Raw genomic sequence first — 21,771 nt, 5'->3', positions numbered from 1 at the left:
CTGGCTGACCAACCAGACTCAACGTGTAATCCTCAATGGAACTGCATCTATATGGAGGGAAGTATGCAGTGGGGTACCCCAAGGCTCTGTTTTAGGCCCAGTACTCTTCAACATCTTCATCAATGATTTGGATGAGAGAAAAAATGGGGAACTCATCAAATTTGCAGATGACACCAAGCTGGTAGGAATAGCCAACACTCCGGAAGATAGGCTTAAGATACAGAAGGATCTTGACAGACTTGAACATTGGGCGCTATCTAACAAAACGAAATTCAATGGTGAAAAAAGTAAGGTTTTACATTTAGACAAGAAAAACAAAAGGAACAGGTGCAGTATAGGTGGTACCTTCCTCAATAGTATGTAACTGTCAGAGGGATCTTAGAATCCTAGTGGACAACCATTTAAATATGAGCCAGTAGTGTGCAACAGCTGCCAAAAAAGCCAATTCTAGGCTGGATAAACAGAGGGATAGAATCAAGATCATATGAAGTGTTAATACTACTTTATAATGCCTTCGTAAGGCCACACTTGGAATACTGCATTCAGTTTTGGTTGCCACAATATAAAAAGATGTGGAGACTCTAGAAAGAGTGCAGAGAAGAGCAACAAAGATTATTAGGATTGGAGCTAAAACATATGAAGAATGGTTGCAGGAACTGGGTATGTCTAGTTTAATGAAAAAAGGACCAGGGGTAACATGATAGCATTTTTCCAATATCTCAGGGGTTGCCACAAAAAAGAGGGAGTCAAGCTATTCTCCAAAGCATCTGGGTGCATGACAAGAAGCAATAGGTAGAAACTAATCAAGGAGAGAAGCAAACTAGAACTAATTAGAAATTTTCTGACAGTTAGAACAATTAATCAGTGGAACAACTTGCCTCCAGAAGTTGTGAATGCTCCAGTAATGGCGGTTTTTAAGACGATATTGAATAACCATATGTCTGAAGTGGTGTAGGGTTTCCGGTCTATGCAGGGGATTGGACTAGAAGACCTCCAAGGTCCCTTCCAATTTTGTTATTCTGTTATTCAATAAGCTGAACTTTACAACACCAAATGAATCCTTAAATTTAAACTATTCAAGATGTGACCAATTTAGTTGGACAGTACTTTACTGTACATGATACTCTCTAATTTAAAATTACTCTCTGTAGCAAATATTAAATTATTAATATTAATATTGATAATTAATACCAATTTTGTTGTATTTAAGTACAATGACAATAAAGATTATACTTATATAATTAAATAGTATTTATACAAGGTAAAATTATCAGAACAGTCAAGTTCCATGTATTCACCTTGCACATACTGAATTGTACGCTATTTATTCCCTAAATACAATTTGCTTAAGTATAATAATAGAACAAACAAATCTATTGATCAATACATTTTTCCTTTTAAAACCTATTTATGTCGACTCATTTTCTAGCATCAATTATATAAACTACTGTGACTGCTTATATCATCATGGAACATTAGGCACATAAAAAGATCCATAATTTGCCAGCCCAATCACCAAAGATACAGAGACAAAATAAGAAGTGGGATTGGTTACTTGGCTTCACTTCTTAATCAGACTTTATAGTCAACTACCTCTGTTGAGATAGTTGACTATAAAGTCTGATTAAGAAGTGTTGCACTGGAAAGAAAGTAATCAGGAAAGCCAATCTTAAGTAACCAAGCAGCCAAGATGTTAGCTGGCTGAAGTTATGCTTAATTCAAATCCCATTGGGTCCTAAAGAAAAGGAATGGGTTTTTTTGCATAGGATTCCACATGGTGGAAATAATTTAAAACATCCTCAGGAAAGTGCCAGATAGTGGCATCTTTCCAATTTGGCCAATTGGATGAAAATTAGTATCTAACCCTCTGATATTCTGCCTCTTCTTCAACACTGCAGGCAACAAACAATGACTAGAGTCTTATTTTAACCCTTGTCAGTTTTAGTTAGGATTGTATCTTTAATTTGGACAGGCCTTAATTTAAGGAAAATCTACCTTGTTAAGAATCATAGGCAACAGAAATAAGCCAACCATTTCTTCTCCAGCTAGGATTTATGCTATAATAGGGTAGTTCCAAATAGAAAGTGTCTTAATATGTTTATTCTTACCAGTTAGATGTTGTAGTTTTTAAATGCTTTATACAAATCTTCTAGACATTTAATACATATCAAAGAAACTGCAGCTCATGCCATTTAATGATAGGATTTGAGTAAAATAAGTATATTCTTTAAAGTGTCAGTTCAAAAAATCTAGATGTGTGGCACCAAACACGTAAACAGCAGCTCATCAAAATTAAGAAGCTTTGTTTTAAGTGACTCCATGTTTTGCAAAACTCTGTGGAAATAGTTTCCATAACAAAGTATTGGCAGTCATTTTTTATCAGAGTTTCCATGACTGAACACTCCACCTTAGGAAACTGAATGCTCCATAGAATCCCAAATGATACCAGCTAGAAATATACAGAATATCTGCTATTTCTGAGAACTAAACATCAAAGTTATCTAAAAATATTAATATGTGAAAAATAAGATTCTCAGAGTTCTTATAAGTTCTTTAATGTATTAGTTGAGTTTACCAAGTTAACTTCCACTGAATTAAAAAATAATACTTTATTTTTATAGTATAAAATTATGCAGGAAATGTGCGATCTTGCACAAATGTTTAAAATTAAATATAATTTAAGCTAAAAGTTTACAGTAACTTTAATTTTTCAATGAATACAAAAACTCTATTGCCATCTATGTGGTGGACATGCGCAGAATCAAGAAAATATTGGATTAAAATAAGAGTATGGTTAAAGAAAATGTTACAACAAGAAATAGAATTTAGACCAGAGATATTTCTACTAGGTATTATTCCAGATAAATTAAAAAAGAGGATACCTATTTGATTATACATATAATTACAGCAGCGAGAATTGTATTTGCCCCAAATTGGAAATTAAATAAGCTACCAACAGACGAAGAGATAATAAAAAAGATATTAGATTGTGCAGAGATGAATAGGTTGACAATGAAAATAAAGGATAAAGAGGAGTCAGAGTACTTCAAGTCATGGAAGATTTTATGATTGGCTAGAGAAAGCAAGCTAGAAAATAAAATAGGGAGAAGATAAAGTACCCAGGCGACGCACTATTAAATGGAAAAGGAGGGGGGAAGAAGGGGAAAACAGAAAAGAAATATTAAATATATAAGTATATATTCAAGAGCGAGATATAAAGCGGGGGGACATAACTAGGGTAGACTAGCAAAGGTAAGGGAATAAGAAATGATACTAAATTATATTTGGGTTGGCGGAAATACCATCCCAAGGAAACATAATCTGAGGTTTGAAATAAGTACCAACAATAATAGAAAAAGAAAGGGCGAGAAGAGGAGAGAAAGAAAGGAAGACGGGGGAAAGAAGAAAGAGGTAAGGAGAAGAGGATGGAAGGTAGAGAAAGAGCAGAAGAGAGGGTAGGAGGGGGAAGAGGAAGCAGTAGGAGAAAGGGAAGGGAAGAAGAAAGGAGGAGGAGAGAAAGAAGGAAGAAAGTAGAGAAGGGAGGGAGAAAAGAAAGGGAAAACAAGGAGATGTTACAAAAGGAGGAAGGGATGACAAATAAAGCACTCCAAACTGTACATTATAACCTATTAAATGGAATAATAAATGTATAAGAATGTTAAATGTAAAGAAGAAGAACAATTATGTGAATGTATTATTTAAAATGGTATGTAAGAATAAAAAACTAAAAAATTCTTTTGGAAATAAAGAACTCTATCGCCATCTAGTGAAAAGGTAATTGTTATACTATCAAATTACCATTTTGAGATTTTCTGTTAAAACAATATATACAATATATATTGACTATTTATGATTGATATATATCATCAAATTATTGCAAACACATGCCTAAAACAAAAACCTATTATTTTTCATTTTTACAGCAGAAAACACTTTAAAAAACAAAAAAGAAAGAATAAAGGTCAGCATTAAGTTCAGAAAAGTTTCCTGGTCGCAATGATAATATATTATATAACAATTATAATTAATAATTAAAATATTTAAATATGCTGGTTTCACTAGGTGTATTAAGCTATAATTTTCTAAAAAATTATGTCAGTTATAGTTTACATATGCTTTCTAAAGCAAGGCAAGGTTGAACTGTGCCTCCTTTCAAATATCCACACAGGTCTCATCCTCTCCAATAAATACATTTGTGAACACTGTTTATCCTAGTCAGGCTTGATCTGAGAAATAAGCTTTTCTTCTTATATCTATTTCCTATGGCTAAAATGTCATTTATGAAAACACTTACTTAGCATGCTTTACAGAACCAAATGATGTGCCATGGTTAGAAGTAAGTTCAATGCACAGAAATCAATCAGTTAAATGCTCCAAAATACAAATTCAAACAAGTTTCCTGGTAAATACTCGCCTGAGGTAACGCCAGGAGACTACTGTAAGCTATAACCGTTTATTAACGTAACTGACAACGAACAACCAATGAACGTAACTGATACCTCTTTTATATGCTAGCTGTCAAACTATTAACCAATAGAGAGCCTGCATTGCTTCCGCGAGCCTGCAGCCGAGCCAGAGCCAATGAACAACTTTTGCCACTTGATTGGCACCTCTTTCTTGAGACCTCAGGACGTAGCACTCCTTCCCCCCGGATTGTACACACATAGTCTCTGAGGAAGGCGGGCTTCCGTGGAATCCTCTCAGAGCACTTTAGTTCTTTCTGTCCTACCGGGGAAGGAGTTTATTCCCGAATGTCTTCTGATGTTGTCGTCTTCTTGGCCGGACTTTCCAGAGACCCCTCCCCTGCTGGATGACAGGGATCAACAGGTAAGGGCTCCTGCGAGAACGAGACGGGTATTGTAGAAGTGTTGAATCTGGGATGAGAGCAGTCTGGGCGGACGATGGTGTCTTCTGTTTAGTGCGGAATGGTCGAACAACTAGGCGATGTGGGCCTATCAGGTTGTCTTATTAGTAAGTTGCAGCGCCAAAGTTGATCTATGTGGCGCCGCCACTGCTGACCATCATCTAACTGGACCCTATAAGAACACGGGCCAGTTATTTGAATTATCTGACCCGGTACACATTTAGGATCCCCTATGCAATTTCTTGCGAATACTCTTTCCCCCATCTCAAAATTACGAGTGTGTGTTGAGTACTCTGGAGCAGCATTTGCGTGATAATGCGGGTGTAAACGGTCCAGAATGGTGCGAAAACGCCATCCCACCAATAATTCAGCTGGACTTTTACCAGTTAAGGGGCATGATGTGGAATGCTGGGCAAATAAATATAGATTGATTTTCTGTCCCCATGGACCAGGACCCATACGTTGTAAAGCGTCTTTAGTGGAGCGGACTGTTCCGCTCTACCATTGCTGGATGGGTGATAAGGAGCTACCAATGCGTGTCTAATGCCTAATCCTGCTAGGAAAGCTTGGAACACCGCGGAAGTGAATTGAGGGCCGTTATCGGACACTAATGTATCCGGTAGTTCGTGAGTGGAAAATAGTCTCTGCAATTCTTTAATGGTGGCCTCCAATGTAGTGGTATTCATGGAGGCAATTTCCACACACCTTGAAAATGCATCTACTACAATCAGAAAAGTATGCCCCTGCACTGGCCCTGCGAAATCTATATGAATTCTTGCCCATGGTCCTTGTGGTAACTCCCAGACCCTAGGAGGATCAGCTGAGAGGTTAGGGCGTGATGCTTGACAAGGACAGCATTTGGCCACCCAATTGGCGATTTCTGCATCCAACTTCGACCACCAGACATAGCTACGGCCTAAAGCTTTCATTCTAGCTATGCCCGTATGACCTACATGGAGGCATTGTAAGATTTGTACCCATAAAGTTGGGGGAACTACCACTCTGTTCCCCCATAAAAGACAGCCTTTTACCTCTGAAAGTTCCAGCCTCTTACTGTATGGCAAGAGCCGCCTCTTACTGTATGGCAAGAACTGATCTGAAAGCTTCCTCGAGGACAAACCCTGCTGACCCATTCAAGGATTTGAGATAGAATAGGGACAGTTTTAGAATGGCCTGCAATGTCAGTGGTGGAGAGCGGTAATTGCAGGTCCTTAATCAAAAGGACTGATAACACTAGGAGCTGGATCTTGGGCCTCCTGAGGCAAAGGGCAGTGACTTAAGGCATCAGCATGCCCCATGTGCTTCCCTGGTCTATATTCCAACTGATAGCTATATGCAGGAAGGAATTCAGTCCATCGTGACATACGAGGTGACAGGATTGTAGGAGATGGCTTATCTCCTGCAAGTATGCCAAGTAAGGGTTTATGGTCCATTTGCAGCACAAAAGAATGACCATACAGGTAGTGGCGGAATCTTTTGATTCCAGCCACCGCTACCAGTGCCTCCTTGTCCAACTGGCTGCAATTCCTTTCAGTCTTGGACAAGGAAAGGGAGAAAGGGCCGCCTAAAAGGGGTGTAACATGGGAGCACATAGGTGCCCCCATGATAACCCGCGCAGCCGCATTCTGGACCAGTTGAAGCCTCCAGGTGCTCTTCAAGGGCAGCCCCATGTAGAGAGCGTTACAGTAGTCCAGGCAAGAAAGGACAAGGGCATGAGTGACTGTGCACAGAGCATCCCGATCCAGGAAGGGGCGCAACTGACGTACCAGGCGAACCTGGTAAAAGGCCCCCCTGGTCACAGGAGGATGCCCAGATTGCGGCCCCCCTCTGAGGGGGCTAAAATTTCTCGCCCTATCATCAAAGATGGAACAAGATGCAGAAATTGGGATGACGGAAACCACAGCCACTCGGTCTTGGAGGGATTGAGCTTGAGCCTGTTCCTCCCCATCCAGATCCGCACAGCCTCCAGGCATCGGGACATCACGTTGTGGGCATCGTTTGGATGGTTTGGGGTAGAGATGAAAAGTTGGGTATCATCAGCATATTGATGATACCGTACCCCAAAACCACGGATGATCTCACCCAGTGGTTTCATATATATGTTGAACAGGAGGGGTGAGAGAACCGACCCCCTGGGGCACCCCACAAGTGACGCACCTCCGGGTCGATCCCTGCCCTCCAGTCAACACAAACTGCAACCAATCCGACAGGTAGGAGGAAAAACACCATAAAACAGTGGCCCCCACTCCCAACCCCCTGAGTCATCGCAGTAGGATATCATGGTCAATGGTATCAAAAGCCGCTGAGAGGTCTAATAGGACCAGGACAGAGGAGCAGCCCCTGTCCCGGGCCCGCCAGAGATCATCAACCAACACAACCAATGCCGTCTCCGTGCTGTATCCGGGCCTGAAACCCGACTGAAATGGATTCAGGTAGACATCTTCATCTAGGGACTGGGAAAGCTGATGTGCTACCGCACTCTCAACAACCTTCACTACAAAGCGAAGGTTGGAGACCGGACGATAGTTGGCTAAAGAAGCTGGGTCCAGAGAAGGCTTCTTAAGGAGGGGCCTCACCACCGCTTCCTTCAAGGCGGTGGGAAAGAACCCCTCTCTCAACGAAGCATTGGTAATCGCCTGGAGCCAGCCTCGTGTTACCTCCTGGGAAGCCAAGACTAACCAAGAGGAACATGGGTCTAGCACACAAGTGGCAGCACTGAATCTCCCCATAATCCTGTCCATGCCCTTGGGGGTCACAGGATCAAACTCATCCCAGATGGTCTCCACAAGATTCATCCCCGTCAACTCACCCGAATCTACCCAGTCAGAGTCCAAGCCTGTCCAGATCTGAGCGATTTTATCCTGCAGATACTGAACAAATTCTTCAGCCCTACCCTGCAAGGGGTCTTTCCCAGCTCTTTGGTTAAGTAAGGAGTGGGTCACCCTAAACAGGGCGGCTGGACAGTTATCTGCGGACGCAATGAGTGGAAAAATGTTGCCATTTTGCCGCTTTTATCGCCACTAAGTAGGATTTAATATGAATTCTTACTAGTGTTCGATCAGATTCAGACCAGCTGGCCCTCCAACCACTCTCTAGGTGTCTTTTCCGGCATTTCATCTCCTGGAGCTCCTCGGTAAACCAGGGAGCTACCTGGGATTGACACTGGGTCAGAGACCGCAAAGGCACAACACGATCCAAAGCCCCAGTGGCCGCCCTATCCCAGGCTTCCACTAAGGCTTTGGTCGAGTTGTGAGCAAGGGTTTTAGGAAAAGTCCCAAGCTCCATCAGGAACCTTTCAGGGTCCATCAGGTGCCTGGGGCAGAGCCATCTAGTTGGTTCCACCTCCCTGCGGTGAGGGGTAGCAGTATGGAAGTCAAGCCTGATGAGGAAATGATCTGACCATGACAAGGGTTGGATAGAAATATCCCCTAAATCTAGATCATTCATCCACTGCCCAGAGACAAAAATCAGGTCGAGCTTGTGTCCCCCATTATGGGTGGGGTCTTGAATTAACTGAGTTAGGTCCATAGCCGTCATGGAAGCCATGAACTCCTGAGCTGACTCAGATGTCTCGCCAATGGAAGGCAGATTGAAATCCCCCAGGATTTGACAGCCCTGAATGCTTGTTCCTTGCGGCTGCCCCATTTCCAGTTCACTGGCGCGTCCAGAAGACGATGTAAAGGTTCCGCTATGGAAGCCTTATGGGGTAAGAACATAGCATAGAAATTTAATAAACCCAAGAAAGCTTGCAGCTCCGTCTTGTTGTTTGGAGCTGGAGCTTTTTTTATAGCTTCCACTTTGGATGGGGTCGGGTGAATACCTCCGGCGTCAATATGAAATCCGAGGAAATCCACCGACTCCACACCAATATGGCACTTAGTTTTCTTTAATTTCAGACCTGCTTTTCGGAAACAGAAGAAAACTGCTCTTAGTTTAGTGAGTAGTTCCTCCTGATTTTGTGCTGCGATCAACACATCGTCAAAGTATGGTAACACTCCAGGTAACCCATGGAGCAGCCGCTCCATGATGCTCTGGAAAATGCCGGGAGCCACACAGACTCCAAATTGGAGTCTACAGCAACGAAACGCTCCGCGATGAGTAATGATTGTTTGGGCATCTGCCGTTGCGTCGTCTACAGGTAATTGCTGACATGCTTGAGCTAGGTCAAGCTTAGCAAAAAGGCGTCCACAACCCAACGAGTGCAGCAGGAGTTGCACTACAGGTACTGGGTAGGGGGTATGCTTGCAATCCTTTATTAATTGTTGATTTATAATCAGCACAAATCCTTATGGATCTGTCTGATTTAATTGGGATTACGATAGGGGTCTCCTACTTCACATAATCTACTGGTTCTAATATTCCTTGCCTAATTAGCTTATCTAGCTCCACACCCACTTTTTCCTATAGGGCAACTTTGAGTCTAATTGGCACTATATTGGGGTCTAAATTAAAAGAAATTGGTGAGCCGTTATATTTACCCTACATTGGGGTCTAAATTAAAAGAAATTGGTGAGCCGTTATTGCTAAAAATGTCTTCGAACCCCCGTGTCAGATCTTCAAAACCAGCAGCAATTTCAGTGGAATGAAGTCCTGAAATAGAAAACCCCAATGCCTAAAACCAATCTAATCCCAATAATGAAGCCAGTGGCCCCTCCACAACTATTAATGGCAACGTGTCCTTAAATTTGCCATGCTCAACTTGAAATTGCCTGCTTCCCACAATTGGAATAGTCCCTTTTTTTATAATCTTTTAAAACGCATCTAGTTGAGAACAGAAAGTGTGGGCAGGATTCTTTTGAGGCTGCCCCACGAAATAATGGATCTCGTCGACACGTGTCAATCTTCATTTTACATGGAGATCCCTCATACAGTAGTGAACATCTGGCTGCTGCCTTTCCCTTCGGAAGCTGTGTTGACAGTTTCTTCATCATCGCTGTCACGGTCAATGGTGTTGCAGGTCTCCTTAGCCCAGACTGGTCATCTTTCGCTGTTCTATTCACAGGACGCCCAATGTCTGTTGCAGGCAGGTTGGCACGGCACACGTAGGCAAGATGACCGGTCTTACCACAACACCGGCAGGTGGCTGATTTGAATTGGCAATTCAACCGCAGATGGTTCCCTCCGCAACTCAGGCAGCTTGCCTGAGGTGCATTTGAGGTTGGCTTCCATCTGCCATTCGTTGATAACTTAAGGCGCGCCACTTCATCAGCTATTTCCTGCTCATCCTCCTCCTCAGCTGATTGCTGATTAACTACGGCCATTGCCGAGGATGGAATGTGAGTGGCTTGACGTTTTTGAATTACAGCTGCTGACTGGGCGACCTGCTCAGCTGCCTGAGCTTCATCTAAGGCAATGGCCAAGGTTAGCTCTGTTTTACCTAGCAGGCGGCGCTGAAGCCTTAAATCCCTGCTGCCATAAATCAGTTGTTCCAGTAATGCCTCATCGAGATCTGGGAACTCGCAATAAATAGCATCTTGTCTAAGAGCTACCATGAATTGACTGATAGTCTCACTTTCTTTTTGTATACACCGGCGAAATGCGAACCATCTAGCAAAACCGGACGGTGCTGGTGCATAATGTCCTTTGAGCTTGACCAGTAGAACTTCCCAAGGCACCGCATGTACGGAGGGCAGATGCCGCCAATGCCCGAGTCATTGAGAACATCTCGGGACCGCATAGACTTAAATAACCCCTTTCTTTCTTTCCGTGGTTATTTCTGTCAGATCATGGGCGATGAGGTATGGCCGTCATTTTGCGGATCGTTCTCATATGTTAATTCTGTTAATTAGCGGTTACTCTCAGGATCCCACTCCTTGTAAATACTCGCCTGAGGTAATGCCAGGAGACTACTGTAAGGTATAACCGTTTATTAACGTAACTGACAACAAGCAATCAACGAACGTAACTGACAGCTCTTTTATATGCTAGGTATCAAAATATTAACCAATAGGGAGCCTGCATTGCTTCCGCGAGCCTGCAGCCGAGCCAGAGCCAATGAGCAACTTTTGCCACTTGATTGGCACCTCTTTCTTGAGACCTCAGGACGTAGCATTTCCATTTTGGTCTGAAAATCTTGAGCTAAAGTATGACTAATGTTAATCAGATCTACTATAAATATTATAAACAAGATATTTTTTTAAAAAAAGAATTACCAGTTGGTTTTTAGAGTACTGAAGCTGTTACTCTTAAGTAAGACAGTGCTTGACTTAGCATTTTGTATTCAGAAAATAAATTTATCTACTCCCCCTATACAAATATATCACACCATATGTTCTGATGGAAGAGACCATTGAATAGTTAACAGTCCCTTTTTCTAAAGAAGTTACTTTGAGTCTGCCATAGAATATTTCTGGATGACTGAAATGTTCTGATACTATTTTCTCTTTTTGTTAAGTCCTGATGTCAAATTTGTATTTCTTAATTTTTTTAATGAAAAATTTGTTCCAATAATGATTTATTGCTCCTGTCCTCCCCAGCATCCCAACCAACTTTGAACTGCCTGCTTTGTTTTATTACATAAAAACAAGTTGATTGATGATAGTTATCACATTGGATGAAGAAAGTTAACCCACTCCTAGCCCACTTTTCTAGGCAAGCAAGCAAACAAGTCCATAGGGAGTCTGAACTCCATATTCTTTTCTGGGAGGATTAATACCTACTTAATCATGTGACAGTCTAGAACAGAGGTCACCACCCTCTGGTCGTGACAAAATTTTGGTGGTGTGCGACTTTACACCCGAGTGGAGGAACTGCTCCGGGATGACCAATGGGCCTGTGACTAGAGCGCTGAAATATGGGACCGGCCAGGTAGCTGGTGGTGGGGCTGGAAGTCTCCGCCATAGAGGGAGGTATGTGAAACTTGCAACTTTGCAGGAGGTGCAATGTGCAAGGAGTATCATAGCCCTCGCTTGCCGGAACAAGATAACTTTGCTGTTGCGGCAAGGGGGGTTTGCGGTGCTCCCCCTTACCAGTGGGAACCCCCTTGTGTGGTACTGTGAAGCCATTACCATGGCAACTTTACTGTGCTGTACAGTAGAAGCCATTTTATGGCAGTACAGTAGAAGCCACTTTACAGCAGTACAGAAGCCATTTTAAGGCACAACAGGCTGCATCTTAACAGAACACCCCCCCCCCCGAAGGATGTTAGGGGTGTTTTACCTCGATAGTATTTTTTTCCAGAGAGTAAGTCATCTGTGTAGCAAGTTTGGTTGAAATTGCTTGAGGCAGAGGTATGCTGGAACATACATACCCATACCCATACCCATACAGAGAGAGAGGGGGGGGAGGGAGGGAGGGAGGGAGGGAGGGAGAGGGAGAGGGAGAGACAGAGAGAGAGAACCATTTTTATATATATACTGGTGAAATACTTCCTTTTTCATTCAGAATTTCACATCAAACAGCTTCACTATTAAAGCCCATTCTTAAACTAAACAGCAATATTTTTTGCTAATCTTAATACCAGATAAGTGGCAATTTATATTTGTGTCTCATATTCTCAGGAAGAAATCCTTCTGCAACAAATTTTGCCTATTTCTTAATTTACAGAATTTTAAAATTAATTCAAATTCAAAAAAAAACATTTTCAAATTGATATTACTTAATATTTGGAGACCTGACATCAGTTTTATTGCTCACAGTGCCAGCCTTTAGGGAGACCTTGAAGATCTTATTCTTCCCAAAAATACTAGAACAGTATGTTTATGTGTGCTCATGTTATTTGTCTCTGGTGCTCTGTGTTTTATTTATTTTTCTTTTATCATAGTTTATTAATTTTAATGGTTGCTCAGATGTGTTTGGTGAAGCCCTAATAACCGAAGAAAAAAAGAGAGAGAAATAAATAAATTTACCATCCTAGCCACCACCACCCACAAAACAATCACAATATTAATCATTGCTGACTTACCTCTCTGCCTTTGAAAGTCACCAAAGCAGCAAGGGGTTTTGCATAAAATCTACTGTAGGAAAATCCCAGACATCCATACATACTATTAGCTGTAAGCTTCAGAGCCTTCTGCCTGATATCATACTGAAAAAAAGAAATAACTATCAATCAATTAAGCATTTGTCCTTTTAATTGGTTAAAGTAATTAGCAAGCTAACAAGAACATCCCAGGGAATACAGAACCATATTTTAATTTTTTTTAAATGTCATTTTCATTCTGTTTTTATACGTTTGGCATTCAAGAAAATCAGCAGCAATTTAATAAAACAGAACATTTAACCATAGTAGGTAACTTTTACTGTCTATTTTTCAGGGGTTTTTAAAATATCCCTGGCCCAAGCAAGCTAATTTTTAAAGAGAAAAAAATATGTACCATTTAGATTAGAGTCAAATACAACTCAATAGTCCTCAACTTACAATTCGTTTAATGACCATTCAAAGTTACAATAGCTCTGAAAAAAGTGACTTACAATGGTTTTTGACACTCACAACCACTGCAGCATTCCCAAGGTCACATGATCAAAATTCAGATGCTTGTCAACTGACTCATATTTATGACAGTTGCAATGTCCCAAGGTCAAATGATCACCTTTTGTGATTGTCAACTGGACAACCACTCATCTCCAGCATGGATTTCTTCAGTGTGCTTGATATTGGCTGCCATAGAAAGGGTGAGGGGGGCTTGGACATTTGGGATGGGGAGACAAGCTGGTGTGTAGCAGTCCTATGAGAACTGGAAGGGAGGTTTGTACTCATGAATTATGGTGCTGCTTAGTGGAGTTGTTTATACTCTGTCAAGGCCAACCGTCCTGAGACTCCAGATGCGAGAAATACCTGAAGACAAGTCTTCCCACAACATCATACTGAATGTTGATTATACTGTAAATGCTGGGTCCCCGGGGGGGGGGGGGGGAGGATTTGGGGTAACTTTTAATGTGTATAATCTTCATGCATTTTGAATCAGAGATCTTGCCTTGCTTTCGCTGCTATCATTTCAAACTTAGTAAAAGTACCTCTTCTTTAATTCATTGGCATTGGGGATTATCTTTCTTGAGCTTTGAGTGAAGCAGGTCTGACAGTAATCTTCTGACAAGCAGAAGGTTACTAACTTAATAACTGCAGTGATTCATTTAACAACTGTGGCAAGAATTAAAATTGTTATAAGATGCAAGAACAAGAGGAGGATTGGGCCTGCCCAATTGGGAACTATATCATCAGGCAGCAAGTTTGAGGTGGGTTAAAGAATGGATAACACTAAGGAATACTAGATTGATTCTTGAAGGACATGATCTATTGTTGGGATGGCATCCCTTTTTATGGTACAAGGGAACTAAAACACAGGGGTATTTTAGAAGACATTACCTATGGGAGGCTTTGCTACTAAATTGGGAGAAGATTAAAAGACAATATTATTTAAAAATTTCAGTCTGGCTATCAACTATCAAAGCATTTTCATACGCAATAATATACAAAAAGGAACAAACAGATATGGTGAAATATTGAATACAGAGTGTGAACTTAAATCTATGCAAGATCTGGAAAAGGAAGGTATAAAGATGAATTGGTTTTCATATGTGCAAATACAATCTAGAATCGTAAAGAGAAAGGTTTTTATGATAAAATGACTGAGTTAAATAAAATTTTGATGGGTACTGATGAAAAAGTAATTTAAAAACTTTATGGACACTTACTAGAGGTTAAGTTAGAAGAAGAACAAGTCAAAGGAACTGATAGCTTGTGGGGAAATTTTGGGCATGGAATTGAATTAGAGAAGTGGCAGAAATTGTGATCACAAAATTACAAAATGACAATGTGAACAGCATATAAAGAAAATTTGTATAAGATGTTTTACAGGTGAAATCTACCCCCGACGACAATAGCAAGAATGTTCAGGAATAAATCAGAAAAGTGTTGGAAATGTCATCAGATACCGGGTTCATATTACCATATGTGGTGGACTTGCACAGAAGCTAAAGATATTCCAAATTCCAAATAGCTGCATATTGTAAACTAGGCAATAAACCATTCAGAATGAGAAACAAGGACTCTCACATCATACTTCACCAACCATTCTTCCCCTCTTGCCAGCTATTGTTGGTTTTCCTTCTTTTGTCTGTCAATTTTATATGCCATTATTGTCATCACTGTACATTCTGGCAAAATCCTCTTATCTTAAACTTTTTAAAAACTCTATGTTCCTCGTAGTGTAAGCTGAACCTGATCAAATCTTCGTTCATTAAGAGGGAGGATGTCTTTTTTTCTACAGCTATGTACTTACAGAGAAATTTGAAATGATATAAAATGGAGGACTTGAAAAGTAATCAAAATATAAATGTAAATTCTCAACAACTGATTTTATTGACATTATAACGGATACTTTTTTCTTGCTTCTTTTAATAGTTATTTATCCTGGGATAACATTTAATATTATATTAAACCAAATATTCGCAGTCTGCTTTCAAACAAGTTGGAAAATGACATTAGCGAGGTTTATACCTGTAAGTAAAGGTCAAGATGCAAGTCTGGTTGTTTCATCAGCTGTTTCACTTGATGCCTTCGCTCAACAAGCTTCTTAATTTCTTTAGGCAAGATTCCCATTTCTAGAGATGAATCAGGTAATTCAGGTATTTCTTCTTGTTCACCATCCTGTGAAATAATAGGTTTGACATAAATATTATCAAAATACTTTAAATATCACAACTTTTCTTGGATAAAGAGTATTTTAAGAATAAAAATCAAAGTTAATGTCAACAGTGCACTATACTGAAAGGAACAAGATAAGATAAAGTTTTTAAAAATGGAGTTGAAATTCAGCTTTTTCAGTACTGCCAGCATGAAAGACCAAAATGTTAAATTCCATCACAAGCACAAAATCCAGAAGCATTTTCCAAATAAAAACAAAATTAAATATATTCTTTTCTTCGAATGAAGTTATCAATTTAACCATCTCTACTTTTTTTTTCTTGTGGAAAATAATATATATTTCTGCTTGCACTTAATCTTTATATCATTTGTATTAGCAACATTCACTATACTCTTTCAGATTCTTTAATCTCAAAGAGAAAAAACTTTTTTAACATTCATTTTAAAATTGTAAAGTTTTCTTTAAAAATATTTGTAAAAGGAACGTTGGTCCTACCTGAATGTTCTTCTTCTTGGCATACTTTCAAATATACTTTCAATAATACTTTACAAGCTTTAGTAATTACTCAAACATTATGTATAAAGAAAAAAATGTTGATTTTGGTTTTACTGATTAGATAAATCAGTTTTGGAAGCTATTAGGTTCGTTGTTATAGAAATGGCTAGTATATATTATTGTAAAGAAGTAAAAAGTTGAGGCTGTAATGTTTATTTTCTTCTACTATGCTAAAAAGAGTTGGAAGTCAATACCCTTTTTTCTTTTTTGCTTTCTACCTCACATTCTTTTTTTCCCTTTCCCCCTCCCCTAGTTTCCTTTTATTTTCATTTTTCTTTGTATTTTATATTCTGATAAACTAATAATACCAAATTGTCAAACGTTTTTTCCACATCAAGAAAAATAATGGCACTTCTGTGGGTTTTTTTTAACTCTTGTCAACAGCAGAATATATCTAATGTTGTATCTCATTCATTTTTTAAATACATCTGGTCTGGGCAAAAAAGTCATTTATTCTCTTTGAGTATTTTGCAGTAAAGACCTTACAATGTAAGTTTGCTAAAGAAATACTTCTGATTATTTGGGGGAGTCAATTTTTTCTAAATCAACATAAATCCAGTTCTTTGTTCTGTGGTGAGTTTTTCATGCTTCTGAATTTCATTCATTACCTGATTTAAAAGTTAGGCAAAATTTCTTGAAATGTCCAACAATATATTCCAGAAATACTATAAGATCCTGGCATTTAATTAAACTTCAGATTTTAATTGATGTTTTTCTCATTTGCAATTATAGATTAATGGAAATGTCTGAATATCTTGGGTTGAGTTATATTGTTGGTTTTAGCTCCGAGCTTGGCAATTTGGTTGCAAGCGTTTCGTCCCCATTCAAGAAGACATCTTCTGTGTGCTTTGGATTGTGCTTGTCTGGGGGAGCACTGGCCTTTAAACACCTTTCTGAGTCCTGGTCTGATTTCAGGTTGTGTGATTGGCTGGCTGTAGTCATAGTCCTTGGTTTTTAGTAACATCTGTGTGATGCAAATTAGTGTTGTGGTTGTTGTTCGGATATCTTCTGATGATGTCATGGTCTGGTTTCAGTTTGATTTGCTCAGCTATGTGCGATGTGGTCTGACTCTTTGTGATCTGTCAAGTTATAACTTTGTTTGCAGCATGGCTCTTTATTGGTCTTTTAATGTTGCCTTTGGGTTAGGGTGGTTGATGTTGTTCTTTCATTCTAAGTGGCTGGTAGATTTGGTCGATGTCAACGTGTCTGTTTTTTTATTTATTAGTGGAAAACCAGTCTTCCAGGAATTCCCTTTCTCTCCTTCACTTCTCTCCTTGGCTAGATTGAATTTGTGTCCTTTTGAGTCTTCATGGATGGACTTGAGGGATAGAGGGTCATGTCTCTTCATGACCAGGAATTGTATTGTAGATTTAAAAATTGTTGGAATTGTAGATTAAAAATTATTTTAATTGTTCTGTATTTTTAAAGCATTTTTCAATCTTTTCCAGATCAATTGTTTGTTTACTATAAAATCTGTAATAGTAATTCGCAAATTGCTACATCTCTTGTATTCAGAAACAGATTTGGTACCATGTCGAAGAGATTGATATCTCCTTACAAAATGTTTTCCTCCATTTTTCTCCTCTTTCACCCCATATACCTACCCTCTTCCCTTCCACTAATAGTAGCAGCAATGGAACTTGAGCTTTTATTAACTCTTTACTGTTCAGGTTTTCACATCTTATAGGATTCTTTTCTAAAGTCAACTGAGTATGGTGGTGGTGGTGGTGGTGGTGGTGGTGGAGGAGGAGGAGAGGAGGAAGAGGAAGAAGAAGAAGACTATCCACTGTTAATAAAATAGTCTTACCTAAATACATTATGTTGCAAATGATCAAAATATTTTCTATAAATATGTTCTTAATGTATAAATTTTCAGATTATTTTTACAGCTGAATTAGTGATATGCATTAAGATTAACCCTTGTGACTAACAGTGATTAAGATGTTTATTCACAGAAATTAGCTAATTTTAAAATTGAAAAAAATCATAATGATGTAGGATTACCCACAGAGAAAAATAACACTTTATCTTACCTTCAAAAAACAAGAAGTGAAAGAAGAAAAATTAAAGGAAGATTTAATGAATGAAATAAAAACAACTCTAAATTTGTGGAAATTTGTGGAAAAAATGTTAAAAAATAAAGTTGTCAGCAAAAACTTAATGTTACTGAAGAAAAACTGAAACAGCCTAAAGGAAAGTGGGCAATGCACAGGAAATTGAAAGAAAATTAGAGAAATACAAATGAAAATACAGAAGGAATATCAACACAGAATATAAATATAGAATATAAAGATGAATGTTAAAAGGAGAAAAGGGAGATTTTAATAATTATTAGTACCATACACAATAAATAATGATGAATGCATTCTTGATTTCATTCTTGATCTCATATCATTTATTTACCATCACTAATTAAAATATATTAAGCACACACCTCTGTCTTCTTGTGCACACTGAAAGACATTCTGTGAACTGTTGTAAAACAGATGTTAAACTCTTGGATAATTGAAGGATATAAACTATTGAAGTCAAGAAGCAAAATGAATTTGTCATATAAACCTGAAACAAGAGACAAATTTCTATTATAATATGTAACGCTACAGAAATGTCCAATGATGAAAAATTTCTTGCTATACCCCGCTCTAATAATTTTATTAAGATTCTTCCATAAGTTGGATACACCTGCTTTAAAGTGAAAAAAAGGTAAAGAAGACTTTACCTAAAACACCCATACTTAAGCAACAGTTAAAATAATCTATTTTCAGTGGTTGCACACCAACTCCTCCATGTGTATCAACAAAAATGCTAATTCACTATTTGTGTTTCACTATTTGAAAGATTATAATATATACATCTCAAAGATACATCTTTCAGGTTCTTCAGAATAGCACCAAACGTGAAATGTAAGAATGAAAAATCTGATTTTTTTAGGAGAATTGTGCATACACAAACACTAATATATTTGAAGGCATAAGCAACCACTTTAAACATCCTAATACATATTAATAAATGATATTATATGAGTAATATAATATATTATATGAGATATTATATGAGTAATATAACACTTTGCAAGACCCTTTATTTCTTGATTTAATGCTCAAACTTACCAACTTTTGGTTCCAAAACTAAACCTCCAGAATATGCTGCCTTTTTTCGTCCTAACTTTGATTTATTCTGATCATTTTCCAAATCTTCATCTTCTTCCAACTTATGAGACATAAGAACAGGACAAAATGTAAACTCTAATTCAAGCTTAATACATTCAAGGAATTTTTTTTTTAAATGGCTAATAAAGGTCTGTATGATAAAATGGGAATGATTAATTGGATTAGCCATGTTTTTCCACATTAACATATTCAGACTATTTTAAAAATTCTAGAAAACCTGGCTTCCTACCATTCCATACCAAAGACATTGATTAAATGGGTAAGGAAAGATACAAAAATCTATAGTGGTAGTCAACATATGATGAGCTCACACAAGTGCGTACCAATGTTCAAAGACTAATACTTATTAAAAGATTGACTTAATTATCAAGAACTGCTGATTAACCTTCAGCAAATGTAAACCATCTGAGAAAAAATACTCACATGCTTCTGCTTTTTGAACAGTTGTTTATCAGGCACAATATAATCTTTTTCATAAAATGCATGAAGAAGCAAGTATTCATTGCGCTCAGCTCGTCCACCCATCAGCGTCCTGGACTGAAAAAAATGAAAATAGAAAAAAGAGCTATGTAGGATAACTTAAACCATGGGTTAAAATATCAAAAATGGTATTACTTCATCTGTATTTCAAATGTCTAACTTGCCATTTTTTCTATTCTTTACAGTAAACCAAAAAAAGTAACAACATATTAAGTTAATATGGCTCAGTCAACGAATCTACATTAAAAATGTTTAGCGTCAGAAATGCACTGTAATACCCAAACTATTCTAATTCATTTGTATCTATCCTACTAAAAATTAACTACTATTCATAAATGGGACTATACGTACAACTAAATTATAATAATTGAAGTACTGAATAATTAAAAAACGAAAGGCTTACCATAACATTGCCAGCAATATTAGTAATTTGTAAGGCTAGTGGAAGAACATTCAGTTCACACATAATTTGTAAAATGTACTTAGAATCAATCCATGTGTTTTCTAGCATGTAAAGTAAATGATGAGTATCACTATAATAAAGGGGGTGGAAGGACAGGAAAACAGAGGCAATTTTAATAAATTCGCAATTTTTTTGTGAATGTACATAAACCTAAATTGCTGCTTAAAATCTAATGAAAGCCCAGTTAAAAAAATAATAATAATATCACTTTCAACCACCTGAAGGAATAGTTAATTAATTCTATTAATTTAACCTCTAAACAAGGAAAATGTTATTCAGAAACTATCTGTAAAATCAGTGCACAAAAGTATCTCCCCAACATACATTTGAACATAATCAAGACACAAACATCTTCTCTTTACATTTTATATATGTTTGTCAACAAAAGAATACAAATTTTAAGTTCACATTAAGAGATACAAAAGTAATAGAAAATTGGAAAAAAATAAAGAAGAAAAGAGATAGGAGAGAAGAAAAAAGCAAAACATAAAGTGATTTCCAATTTAATGTACATAGTTTACCCTCTTTCTCTAAGGTTACATCAAAGTTTCTCTCTTTCCATAATCAACCCTTTCTAATAATCAAATCCAAAAACTGAAAGCGTATTTTTTCCAGCAAAAAGTTCATAGGGATCTTCTCCTTACTTTTATGTAAGACTTTTATTAGTGCTAGTAGAGATATTCCTACAGCCAAGAAACAAAAATTTTAAAAAGGCTCTTTTGAACCCCATGGGGACCCCACAATGGGTCATAGCTGCCTTGTAGAGCAGAGAAGGAAGGAGAGGCATTTTGCTGACCATGAGGAACCCGCAAGTTCCTCATTAGGTCTGAAGTAAGCTCTTCCGAATGGCAGCAGGAACATCCACCATTTTATGGCAGTCACAAAGCTGGGACAACCAGATTGTGCAGGAGCGGTGTATGGGCGGAACATTGAAACAGGTGAGATAATTACCAACTTTTATCTCACAGACTGGATATAATGGCAAAAATGTAAAAAGATATCTCCTAAACTTAAAACAGTGGCGAAAGAATATACCAGGAAGGAGGGGGGGGGGGGGGAAGAAGACCAGAAATTAGTAGGTGTGAGAAGCCCTAGAGAAATTTTAAAAATACAGAAAGCTGGGGGTGGGGGGTGGAAATTAAGCAATTTGAAAAGAGAAGTCAGGGAAAAGTTATTCTGTTTATTTGCGATTTTAAACCCTGGATTTATGAAGCAATCATCTGGTTTTGACAGACTGTTTAACCTGTGATTTGGGAATAAGAGAGCCATCTACTGGAAGAAAAGAAGCACTACAACACCATTGGTGCAGCATACTCAGCTAAAGTCAATGCAATATACATGAAGACCAATACACAGAATAGAAATAACAACATCTGGCGAACTGCTTGACCTTGACTCTATTGGTTAGAAGGAGATTGGGACAATTTGAGAACATTGGTGTTGTTTTTTATTCTTTTTCTTTTACATTTGAAGACTTACAAAAGGAACTAGCTCGCAAGTAATTAAATTTTACCAAAACTGGTTATTGGATTGGGACTTAAATGATTGGAGGAATTTAGAGAGCTAAATTGGATTTGAACATTTAAAGACTTATAAAAGGAATCAACTTGCAAATATCTAACTAAACCTTGCTAAAATTGGACATTGGACTTA

At 38.2% G+C, this 21,771-nt stretch overlaps 1 protein-coding gene across 1 annotated transcript in view; it reads right to left on the bottom strand.

The window, feature by feature from the left end:
* Nucleotides 1–21,771, bottom strand: part of POLA1 (DNA polymerase alpha 1, catalytic subunit) — a 377,795-nt gene that overhangs the window by 271,466 nt on the left and 84,558 nt on the right. Inside the window, exons 21-26 of the mRNA XM_087726535.1 lie at nt 20,059–20,188; nt 19,599–19,712; nt 19,116–19,215; nt 18,440–18,564; nt 15,303–15,452; nt 12,768–12,890 (exon numbers count right to left, since the gene is read on the bottom strand). Coding sequence (XP_087582661.1) covers nt 12,768–12,890; nt 15,303–15,452; nt 18,440–18,564; nt 19,116–19,215; nt 19,599–19,712; nt 20,059–20,188 — 742 coding nt within the window. The remainder of the gene's footprint in view (nt 1–12,767; nt 12,891–15,302; nt 15,453–18,439; nt 18,565–19,115; nt 19,216–19,598; nt 19,713–20,058; nt 20,189–21,771) is intronic.

This window comes from Thamnophis sirtalis, unplaced genomic scaffold, assembly GCF_051295495.1.
Source record: "Thamnophis sirtalis isolate CommonGarterSnake01/CBP01778 unplaced genomic scaffold, rThaSir2_p1.2 scaffold_12, whole genome shotgun sequence".
NCBI lineage: Eukaryota > Metazoa > Chordata > Lepidosauria > Squamata > Natricidae > Thamnophis > Thamnophis sirtalis.
This window is presented reverse-complemented; position numbering and strand designations above follow the sequence as displayed.